The 12,901-nt window shown below is 42.9% G+C and overlaps 1 protein-coding gene across 1 annotated transcript; it reads right to left on the reverse strand.

Annotated features, from left to right (window-relative positions):
• Positions 1-1,225: 1,225 nt before the first annotated feature.
• On the reverse strand, positions 1,226-9,158 carry LOC308308831 (beta-1,4-galactosyltransferase 1-like; the record flags this gene model as incomplete). Its single annotated transcript, XM_080754283.1, has 2 exons — positions 1,226-1,888; positions 9,075-9,158. The coding sequence occupies 2 exons, from the start codon at positions 9,156-9,158 to the stop codon at positions 1,226-1,228; spliced, it is 747 nt and encodes a 248-aa protein (XP_080610409.1).
• Between the last annotated feature and the right edge of the window lie 3,743 nt (positions 9,159-12,901).

The raw sequence follows: 12,901 nt of genomic DNA on the forward strand, positions 1-12,901 counted from the left end.
AATTAAGAGTAACAGACTAGTGAAAGTAAAGTGAAAAAAAAAAAAAAAAAACGCCGGCTGCCATGAACACCAAAGAATCAAAGAGGAACATGCTTTGTTATGATTGTGTAATAAAGGTGACATGAGTCTCTGAAAATGACTAAACCGGTTAGGCAGAATGTCTGTTAGGCAGCGCGCATCTTTTTTGATTCATAAATGGGACACTGTAAAGAGACAATCATTTGCAACTTTGTTTTCTTTTTCACTATAGACTATATCTTGTTATGTGGATCCAGTAAGATCTTCCACTATTGCTTCTTAATATAATGTGTAGCACTTTATTTGCTATTTCACTGTGTACGATGATTGTGTAGTTCCATAGTAGTGTGATACACAGTTCTTGAGTTTGAACTGCCAAAGAGGGCACTAAGCTGAAACCAAAAAGGGTGACCAGAAACCTGTCTGTTAGCTTTCCATGGTTTACAGAGGTAGTAGGGGAGGAGGTTTGCATGAGAATAGCCTTGCAGTTGAAACTTAGAGGTATCCTACTTTAAAGTTGTACCATGTAACTTTTTTTATAAAACAAATCTTAAAATTGTCCTAACTGTTAAATCGCTAAAGTTTTAGAACACCCACTCCGTTATTTTCAGCTTCTGAAGCCTTCTCTTTATATGTTTTCTATGATCCTGGCCGTGGACCGGATTTCGCGCCAAAATGACGTAATCTGCATCATCTGTATACGTTGTGTATACGTTGCCCAATCACATCGCCGATCATGCACACATGGTACACTACCGGCCAATCACAGCGCATCTTGAAGTGGGGTCGCCATATTTGTAGTCGCCCGTGTGTCTCTTTACTCAAAAGGTAATCTCGCCTACCAGGCAGGGTGAAGTAGTCCGTTTCTCCGGAATGCCTGAACGCACAGGAACTAGGGACCCCTCTAAAGATAGCTCTCGGCGTTGTGGAGGCAGACGCGGGGGTGTGAAGGTACGAAAAACGGGCGAAAGACGCGAACGCGACCGCGGTTTGCTATAGGGCTACTGACCACTAGTTGAGCATCTTACACAGTATAGCTTTAAATCACCTCTGAAAACATGGCTGGCACCAGCCCGACCCCAACAGAGACACAGTTGATGTAAAACAAACACTCTCCATACAGTACGTGAAGCATCACCTCCATGCCTCTGCATTTCAGTCAGTTTGTCCATGGCATATAGAGTAGGCTCCATGCATACGCTATCGCCTATGTTGGACCGCCAATGTCCACAGTGATAAACGTGTAGAGTTCTTCCTTCTCAACCTTAGTGACATTGTACGTGAGCGAGTTGAACCCGTTTTTATCCATGGTGTAGTAGGTTCTAGAGATCAGGTTAAATCTTTCGGGATTCGGATCGTTGTGCAAGTCTCCATCGTGCTTTATCATTCTGAACCGCCCGGTCTGCATGTCAGGCCTAGAGACGGTCCTGAATACCGTGGCAGTTCTTGTGTAGATATCGTCGTCCTCGCCGCCCCAGCCCCAAAAGTTATTTGGGAAGCCATTAATGGCCAAGTATTGCTCTTTGGAGAACGACACAACCCCTCCAAAGATGGTTGCGTAGGGCAGCATGAAATTAAATTTGTCAACAGCCACAGACAGGTGTCTGGGCTTACTGAAGCAACCATAGATGTTACGGTCGTTAATTGGGATTAAATCCACGTCGGTGAAAACAAAGCAGGTGTAGTTGTCCTTCACTGACTCGGCAAAGCCTACATTCATCAGTTTGGCCCTGTTGAAAGTCCCCTCTCCATCCTGGTTAATGATGTACACTCCATAGTCCAGCTGTTGGCGCTGCAGCATGGGGTGGACGTGGTAAAGCCACTGTATCAGGTGTCGATGACGATTGCGGAACGGAATGATGATTGCCACCTAAAAGGAAAGGAAAATGTTTTAATGTTTTGAGCATGAAAAAAACAAACAAGAAATGGCACCTATGACATGCAATCATAGGTGACATTTTGATAAAAAAATAAATATCTCAAAACTCTCCACATTACTTCCTTAGCTTAGACAAATGCTAATGGGCACTCATTTCCTTCAAGTTTGTTGGTGGTTGTCCAGGAGTTCAGTTAGATCCCCTAAATTGAATAACAATTTAAATAATATAAAATGGCCCGTAAATTAGGTTAATATTCATAGGCATAATAAGGGATAAGGCGCAATATCTTAGGACCGCATAGAATGGCAGTCCACATATAGGAAAAAGAAACCCCACAGGCAAAAATCCACATGGCAAGTCCACAGTAGACACTGTGTCCAGTGTATGGAAATTAAGTGATTTGAGTACTGAATCAACATGTTAAGTTTACTGTATTCGCACAAATGATGATTACCCTATGAATTGATAATTGACCAATAATCATCACTTCAAGATGGTTAACTCATCATACCTAAACTGCAAATAAAAACTTACTGTATACACTTACTGTATGTCAGAGTTGTCCCAACATGAGTAGACTTTAAAACGCCCATATGGATTGCTTAATTCGTGGGTTGTGTGGGGGTGTGGGTGCCGGGTGGGTTAGGGTTTTTCTACATTGCAGTATTTATATTTTTAGTATAAATAAGGAATGTGAGTACTTTTTCCCCCACTGAACAGCCACCCTGACCAACCTGTAGGACCATGGTTCTCAACCTGTGGTTCAGGACCCCACATGATTTTGTGGGGCGGGGGTCCCCAGATGACAGTGAAGTGACAATTTAAGGACTGTTAAGACTTTAATACCTCAACAAAACAAACAAACAAAACAAGAAAAAAAGAAAGAAAAAGACCATTACTGCATCAAAAGTACCTAATCAATAAACTAAATTGGTTATTATTGGACAATTGTAAATTATTCGCTGATCTACAAGCTCACAACACCTCGCAACGCAAGGTGTTGGGAGCTTGTAGATCTGCTATAAGTGTTTGTCAGGATGGGGGGTCCCCAGTTCAAATATGATTATTTTGGGGGGCCGTGGCTTGAACCATTGCCCTCCTTTGTATTGAAAATCAGTTAAATACATTTAGTGAACTTGAAAGCCATGGGCCAACCTCAGACTCGGCTAAAAAGCTACAGAAAAGAGGTGGGACTTTTAGATTTGATTTAAAATAGTCTGTGGGGGCAGCTGCTTTTATCTGGATTTACAGATAAATAGTCAAAACGTAAATTTACACCTGCCGTCACTTGCCAACTGACACTGACCCACAGTGAGTGACTTGAACGCATCACACCGCGATGCATCGTGCGCTTGTAGATCTGCCATCTTTGCTATTTTTTAAATCAGGCTTACTGTAAGTGGTCAATCTTTCTCTCTAGTTTTATTTTCATTTTATTAAATGACACCTGATTATTATTACCAGTAAGACTCCCTAATCGGGAGATAAGCGACCGTTGGTCGCTTATCTCCACAAATAGGCCAAAAGTTTGTTTTACCAATTATCAAGACATACGGGCAGTTGACAGTTTGCCATGGTTACTCATTGAAGTTGAATCTCCATATATGGAGATAACCTACGCATCACACTAAGTCTGACCTCACCAGCCCATATTTGGGCATGAGCAACTTATGTCTCCATATATGGAGATATGATGACATCACACAGTCCTCAGCCGATGATGTGGCGTGATGTCATACAATACACAAACGAGCCCTACAGTATAAAGGGGCAATTCTTGCCAGGAAAGAAGCATTTCTTCGACTCAGACCTTATCGCCAGGGTTGGCTTATAGCAGCTGTCGGTAGGACCATATATGGATTCTGTTAGTGTGGATCTCCTAACAGGGCATCATCTGGGATACCATCCCTTTTATGCCCATATATGGAGATCCCTAACAGAATCCCTTTCATGCCCATATATGGAGATCCCTAACAGAATCCCTTTTATGCCCATATATGGAGATCACTAACAGCTAACAGAATCCCTTTTATGCCCATATATGGAGATCCCTAACAGAATCCCTTTTATGCCCATATATGGAGATCCCTAACAGAATCCCTTTTATGCCCATATATGGAGATCCCTAACAGAATCCCTTTTGTGCCCATATATGGAGATCCCTAACAGAATCCCTTTTATGCCCATATATGGAGATCCCTAACAGAATCCCTTTTATGCCCATATATGGAGATCCCTAACAGAATCCCTTGTATGCCCATATATGGAGATCCCTAACAGAATCCCTTTTATGCCCATATATGGAGATCCCTAACAGAATCCCTTTTATGCCCATATATTATGGAGAAATCCCTGCTCTGAGTATCTGACATCAGTGTGATGTCACCTGTTTATGCCCATATATGGAGATCCCTGCTCTGCGTATCTGGTTGCTATGGTAAACAGTTGGTTGCTAGGGTAAAAAAACATGGTTGCTATGGTAAACAGTTGGTTGCTAGGGTAAACAGTTGGTTGCTAGGGTAAAACCATGGTTGCTAAGGTGGTTGCTAACGTACACTAACAAACCAGCAACAACAGACTGTTGCCACAGCAACGTACACAAAGGTTTGTGTACACATGTGGTGTGATGTCATACTGATGCGGAGATATGAGCAGGGCAAAGGTGTGACGTGTGACGTGTGACGGACGGACGGACGGCCGGTGGAGGTTTTCATAGTAAACTGCTCCCTGACGGTCGCAATTATTACGCATCATCTGGGATACAATCCCTTTTATGCCCATATATGGAGATCCCTAACAGAATCCCTTTCATGCCCATATATGGAGATCCCTAACAGAATCCCTTTTATGCCCATATATGGAGATCCCTAACAGCATCCCTTTTATGCCCATATATGGAGATCACTAACAGCTAACAGAATCCCTTTTATGCCCATATATGGAGATCCCTAACAGAATCCCTTTTATGCCCATATATGGAGATACCTAACAGAATCCCTTTTATGCCCATATATGGAGATCCCTAACAGAATCCCTTTTATGCCCATATATGGAGATCCCTAACAGAATCCCTTTTATGCCCATATATGGAGATCCCTAACAGAATCCCTTGTATGCCCATATATGGAGATCCCTAACAGAATCCCTTGTATGCCCATATATGGAGATCCCTAACAGAATCCCTTTAGGGATCTCCATATGGGCATAAAAGGGATTCTGTTAGGGATCTCCATATATGGGCATGAAAGGGATTCTGTTAGGGATCTCCATATATGGGCATAAAAGGGATTGTATCCCAGATGATGCCCTGTTAGGAGATCCACACTAACAGAATCCATATATGGTCCTACCGACAGCTGCTATAAGCCAACCCTGGCGATAAGGTCTGAGTCGAAGAAATGCTTCTTTCCTGGCAAGAATTGCCCCTTTATACTGTAGGGCTCGTTTGTGTATTGTATGACATCACGCCACATCATCGGCTGAGGACTGTGTGATGTCATCATATCTCCATATATGGAGACATAAGTTGCTCATGCCCAAATATGGGCTGGTGAGGTCAGACTATAAAGGGATTCTGTTAGGGATCTCCATATATGGGCATGGAAGGGATTCTGTTAGGGATCTCCATATATGGGCATAAAAGGGATTGTATCCCAGATGATGCCCTGTTAGGAGATCCACACTAACAGAATCCATATATGGTCCTACCGACAGCTGCTATAAGCCAACCCTGGCGATAAGGTCTGAGTCGAAGAAATGCTTCTTTCCTGGCAAGAATTGCCCCTTTATACTGTAGGGCTCGTTTGTGTATTGTATGACATCACGCCACATCATCGGCTGAGGACTGTGTGATGTCATCATATCTCCATATATGGAGACATAAGTTGCTCATGCCCAAATATGGGCTGGTGAGGTCAGACTTAGTGTGATGCGTAGGTTATCTCCATATATGGAGATTCAACTTCAATGAGTAACCATGGCAAACTGTCAACTGCCCGTATGTCTTGATAATTGGTAAAACAAACTTTTGGCCTATTTGTGGAGATAAGCGACCAACGGTCGTTTATCTCCCGATTAGGGAGTCTTACTGGTTATTTTGTAGTGTAGTATTCTGAAATGAATAAATGAATGATGACACTTGCGCGGTTGGTATTCTATCACTCATTTGTTCTTTGCAAGTCACTCTTTGCATGAGTGAATTAACCCTGCCTGTCTGCTGCTTTGAACCATGAGCAGCGCAGCACCAGGGGAATGGGGAGGACCGGCTAGCAGGCAGCACTCACCTCTCTCTCCCATATTGTTGAACAGCGGCAGGTTAGGGAGCTGTGCCTTGCAGCACGCACGCACAGGCACACAAAAAACGAACACATTAATGTTATCCACTCTTTTTTTTATATATATATTAATTGTCTCCACCAGCCGAAGGCTGAGGGAGAGTATGTTTTCCCCTCCGTCCGTCCGTGTGTCCGTGCGTGCGTGCGTGCATGCGTGCGTCCGTCCGTCCGTGCGTGCGTGTGTCCTCGCAGTTTGTGTGCAGCTAATCTCAGTCGCCGTTGGCCCGGTCGCTGGCAAAGTGAGCACACACATTCCCTGGATGCCAATCTAGAACCTCTGCCCTAAAGTTTTCAAATGGGCCTTTTCTAGCGCCACCTAGTGGCCGATGTTCGCAAAACACATTTCTGTGCACTACTCTTACAGATTTTGTCCAAAAATCCTACAAATCGGTAGGCAGTATCTCGACAGTCATGTGATCGACACAGATCTGTCCGATTTTGCATATTCCTTCCTGATTGGCTAAGATTGGCTTCCAAAGTTTGTAGTATTGAGCCGTTTTGAACAAAATGCCTCAAATCCCAAACGCAAAGTGCAATTATCATGAAATCGCGCACACACGTTCCCACTAGGCCGAGGAAGAAATACCACTTAATTTTTTTTAAATCAGCCTCATGGTGGCGCTATAACAGGCCGATTTGTGGTTTTACCTATAACTCCACCGATCAGTTTCAAACTTTGTAAGCGCACTCCCTAGAGGCTAAGGATAAACCTTTGCCCTGCATTTTTCACATCAGCCTTTTATAGCGCCACCTTTGGGCCGACTTATGTAAAACACATTTTTGCATATTACTCCTTGAGATTTTATCCAAAAATCACGCAAATCGGTACACAGTATCTCTATAGTCATGTGATCAAGTCCGATCGGTCTGATATTTCATATTCCATCCTGATTGGCTAATATTAGCTTCCAAAGTTTGCAGGATTGTTTTGAACAAAATGCTTCAAATCATCAACGCAGCTTGCGATTACCGTGAAATTTGCCACACATATTCCCACTAGGTCAAGAAACAAATGCTACCTTTTTTCACATTGGCCTGTTATAGCGCCACCAGCAGGTAGAGTTTAGCAAAACACATTTTCGGAACACAATGATTCAAATCATGCATGCAGCGTCCGTTTTCCATGAAAGATCTATGGTGAAGAACATATGCCACCCTTTTTACATTGGCCTATTATACAGTAGCACCACCAGGACACACGGCCTGGTGGAGACCTGTGCTCGGAAGAGCACTGCTTCTAGTTTTTATTTGATTTTATAAAAGTTTGTGTCCCATTTTGATGATATGAGTTCACTTTGACATGTTTCATGTCCATCCATGGATCTGTTAAACTCTGACTTTCCCCCTCTCTCCTTCTCATTGTGCCTGATTTATGATTAGTCGTATGACTGTGTAGCGCACAGAACAATAGATAGACTTCTTTCTGCTTTTTCTGCTTGATATAAAACAAACCCGCTCCCGTTGAGTTTTAATTCCCATCCACTCATGATACAACCTAATGGACGGATGGACAGTATGAAAAGTGTGTGTGTGTGTGTGTGTGTGAGAGAGAGAGGGATAGATGGAGAGAAAAAGAGAGAGAGATCTGTCGCTCAGATACTATGCTCAGACTCAGATCAGCGGCTGTCGGCACCAACAGACCCCGTTTCTTGAGTCAGAAACAGAGAAATATCAAACATTTTTCAAAGAGTCGGGCTACCCCCGATCGTCCTGTGAGCCACTCGGCTGGGCTCAGATTGGATCTGTGAACCCTCACACTAGAAGACATTTATGCCAGATAATCGGTCCTGTTTCAGACGCAGGCAGCCCGATTGATAACCACTTGAATTCCAGTTGAATTCAGATCCAGTTTACTACGGTTAAAGTTATAATGGCGATGAGCGGGAGGGGGAAGCAAAGATCTCTGTTGTCAAAGTTCTGGATGGTTTTTGTGACTGAGGGCGGATTCACACTGCGGTCTCCTGTGCGTTCTCGAGACTGCTTGGCAGATGTTTTGACAGTGTGAAGCCTGCGGTTGTCCTCAGAAACGGCAGCCTCGAGACCACCTCCGGAGGTAGTCTCGAGTCCTCAAGAACAGTGCGCTGCAATGTGAAGCTACCATTCCATGAACAACGAAGTGGTGTCGCTTCTGCTGGGATGAAAATAACAATGATTGATCCACGACGTCACTATTAAGATACCAAGGATGCGCCAGTGATGTTACTGTGGCGCAATGATTACAGATGGCGTTACGTTGTGATGTTTCAAAGACAGTCAGCACACACTGCTTTGGTTGTGTATTGTTGTTCTGTTATTGTTACAACTCAAGATAACGTCAGGAACAAGTGTAAAACTTTATATTCGCTCTACATTCTGACAAGATACTCTTCTTCTGTGACATGACATTTTATATCTCCCAAATCCCCATGGTCAACAAGCGCCCCCGGGAGGCACATGAATACCATTACAGTTGAATGAAGTGTACTCCAGGGAGTCCAGGCACAGGAGAAATTTGGCCAATGTGAATGCTAGTCAGTGGGGACCAGGTAACTGTTTTCAGAAACAGTTCTAATCAATCGGATTGCAGTGTGAATCCGCCCTAGTGATATTTGGTGGATCCACTTTGGCCTGCCGCCTACTTCTCTGCTGTGCTGAGCCAGCCTGGAACCAGAGATCCAGCTCCTGCTAGAATAATACCGGTATGAGCTGGCTTAGTTTGCTCCCGGGCTAAGCCAAGTACTCTCATGCCACCTAAAAAAGTACCAGTATCGGCTACAATTAGCCTTTGTTTTAATTGGATCGGATCAAATGAAATCTGTGACATCACCCATTCCTATGTTAATTAGACACAGAATAAGCTCACCTTATGATGTGAAATACAGTCTGGTGGTTTGTATCGTCCTCCCTCTAGTAGAGTAGAGTTAAATTCTGCCCTCACAGACTCCATGGTCCTGTCCCAATTGAACTCCACATGAAATGGTCCCACCAGGTGAGGAGAGGACTGAGTACAGCGTGGGCATATCAGAGTCTCTTGTGCATCAGTTGTGTTTGCGTTCTGGGTTTTGTTGAGGCAACCCTCTCGTGTGTATTCAACTGGTTCAGCTTTAGTGGTATCTGCTATCATCTTCTTGACAACAGAGATCTGTCTGGAATGCTGCCATAACCCGAGTAGTATCACCAACTGAAACAGTATCATTATTATTACCAGCTTTTTCTGCATCTTTCCTATTCCTCTTCAGTTCAGTTGAAAAAGAAAAAAAGGGACAATCGACAGTTCAAGGAAATGGCAATGATCGTAACATCATTCACTGCCACTCCTGCATTGAGTCAGTTGAGTTCGTTATGGCAACAAAAATGTCAAGACAGACAACTACTGAACACTCTCTCTGTCTCTCTCTCTCTGTCTCTCTCCTTCCCCCTCTCTCTCTCTGTCTGTCTGTCTGTCTGTCTGTCTGTCTGTCTGTCTGTCTGTCTGTCTGTCTGTGTTCTTACCTCCTCTCTTCTCTGTCAGAAGAAATAAGGCAGTGGAATGAATGTTCAGGTGTTGCAAAACAGGTGGAACAGGCATGCTAAAAAAAAGTGATCATCCGCAGAAACCTGATTGCCCAGTTTATGTAGCCTGCATCAGGGCCCACTTGAGGCTTGGGCCCTTCTTCAACAGGGGGTCCGGGACCCCTAGGGGGTCCTCAGAGTTGCTACAGGGTGGCCACCAAATCTTTGTGTGATAGGAACTTCTTCATTATTATTATTATTATTATTATTTTTTTTTTTTTTTGTACATTAAAGGTGATACACCATGCATTTAAAAAGTATTTATGTCATATTGTTTATGTCCCAAAAAACGTTTTGAGGCTAAATTACCATTCCTGAATAGAGAGCCTCTCTCATTTTGAATGGCTCTCAGGGCATTTTCAGCTGCAGTACCACCTTTGGCCTAAACTGCGCCACCCTCCCAAAATCTTTAAAAAATAAAAATAAAATGAAAATAAAAACGTTTTTGAAAAAAAAAGTTTTTTGAAAAAAAAAATGTTTCTTCTTCAAAAACGGCCGTCGATGACGTCAGCGACGGCAACAAATCTGGACAGCCTGTTTTGAGAACCCGTGGGATGCTTTTAACCTCCGCCTTCCCAAAACCAGAGAAAGACACAACGGTCAGAAATGGGACTTTGTGAGGATGGTGCTAGTGGGACCCCAAAAAAAGGTTTTAAAATAGGAAAAGTGAAATTTCATGGTGTATCACCTTTAAGCACTTGAACCCTAGCATTCCTATTCTGAGGGGAACATTAAAAATAGATTTGCTTTTTTCGGCAAAGAGGTTTTGGGGGAAAGAAGAGCAGACATAGTACAGGTTTTGAGGGTTCAAGTGGTTAACTGTCTGAACATACAACACATTCAGTGCTGTCAAACAAGTCTATGAGCCTGATATAGCTCTTGTTTATGGTACAGCTTATTCTTGTAACATGACAGTATAACGATGGTCTGATTCCTTGTGCTTGTGGCAGAACGACTGTACCACAGGCCTGTGGATACATAGGCTACTCAATGTTGTACATCTCCCATGTCCACCCATGTATTAAAGCAGATCATATTTGAACTGTTTGACCAGTTTTTATAGTATTATTTGATGGTTACTTTTGATGCAGTAATGGTCATTTTTATTTTCCTTTCTTTTCTTTTTTTCATTAAAAAGGACTAAAAAGCAAATGTTATAATTGTGTGGGGGATCCCAGCTTCTTTTTTTTAAAGATTAGTTTTGGGGCTTTTATGCCTTTATTGATAGGACAGTAGACTGACAGGAAATAGGGGGAAGGATGGGGGGTGACACACGGCAAAGGTCGTCCAGATCGGGAATCGTGTTATGCGCCTGGACCAGTAGGCCAGCGGGTGCCTCGGGGGACCTAGCTTCATCTTTCTCTCAGCTAAGGGTCCCTGCTTCATCTCTCTCTCAGCCAAGGGGTATTTGGACTGAATAACTTTAACCCCAGGCTGTCCAAAGGGTCCGTGGCCCACTCATCTGACAATTTTTCAGAATATGTTTATTGTAAGATGATCAATCAATCAATTGTGTTCTTGGATCAATGGAACTAACAGTTTACTTAATAATTTGTATCACAAAGACAACTTGTATTTCATGTCTTTAATGATATATGTTTTAATAAAAAATGGACAAAGCAACGGCTTTATAATGAAACAACAGTGGTTGAGCACCACTGGCCTACATACACACATCTGCTCCAAATAGTGCATCTTTCTAGTTTCCCATATTGTGTTTTCCTATGTCTATAATACAGTATCTTTGTTTAGGACTATTGGGAACTAGGTTTTAAATAATTATGAATGGTTTATTGCGACCATCAGGTCGCAGTTACTATCAAAACCTCCACCGGCTGTCTGTCTGTCTGTCAGTCAGTCAGTCAGTCCGTCAGTCAGTCAGTCCGTCCGTCTGTCCGTCTGTTAGTCACGTCACATGTCACACTTTTCCCCTACTCATATCACCGCCACCGTTGCCCCGTTCCATGCCAAACATTGCACACACACTCCTTGGCTGCCACCCCTCATTTCTCACATGGCCCTCTTCTAGTGCCACCATGAGGCAGATTCTTGCGAGACACATTTTTGGACACAGCTCCCATAGATTTTGACCTAACATCACGCAAACTGGTACACAGTATCTCTACAGTCTACAGTCATGTCATCAAAATGCATCTGTCCCATCTAGCGCCACCATCTGGCCGATTCTTGAAAAACAAATTTTTGGACACAGCTCCTACAGATTTTGCCCTAAAATCGCGCAAAGCGGTATACAGTATCTCTACAGTCATATCATCAACATGGATCTGTCCCATTTACCATATTCCCTCCTGATTGGCTACCATTGCCTTCCAAAGTTTGTGTATGCGACCTGACGGTCGCTTATCTCCCGATTTAGGGAGTCTTACTGGTTATAGACGCACTGTGCATGAAATAATATTTCTTTTGCAATGATCTTTATGTGTTATTTGACATTGCCTGTGCTATATTTTAAGAAACACCTTTTGGTGTAGAAGAATAGAAGAAGTGACAATCAATGGTTCAAAGAAATAACCGCAAAAGGTAATTCTCTGCCACTCCTGCATTGTGATCAGCATGATTAGCATGCTTGTTATTGTCATGACAAAATGCTATCAGACAGGTTTCTGAATTGCCTCGTGTTTGTGTACAATATGAGAGGAGAAACAATGAAGTTGACATGATCGTTTAGTAACATACTGTTACTAACCGACCATGTCAACTTTATTGTTTCTCCGCTCTCTCTATTTCTCTCTCTCAATTCAATGTATTTTGTCATGAAAAAATATGTGTTTACATTGCCAAAGCAAATGTGCAACACAACAATTAAAACAAAATATTCAGTGTTAGATAGTAAAAACTAGCTTACAAAACCATAATAATTGTACATTTGCCGTCTGTTTAGGTGGTTGCCGCATGCTCATGTACAGTAGTTCTAATTAGCGTAGGCTACTTGTCCACCTTATTTCCATCTTTCTAGATAAACTTTATTTTGCCTCGCTACGCCTCGCTACTCCTCCTCGACCTTCATCAGGACACGTAGGGTGACAAGGACTGAGAGATACAGAGTCTCCATATATGGGCACATATCCTTTTTACATCACACTGACATCACATTGACACGCATGGACTTGGTCCTAC

Source organism: Nannobrachium achirus (genome assembly GCF_963921795.1).
Source record: "Nannobrachium achirus genome assembly, chromosome: 23".
In the NCBI taxonomy this organism is placed as follows: Eukaryota; Metazoa; Chordata; class Actinopteri; order Myctophiformes; family Myctophidae; genus Nannobrachium; species Nannobrachium achirus.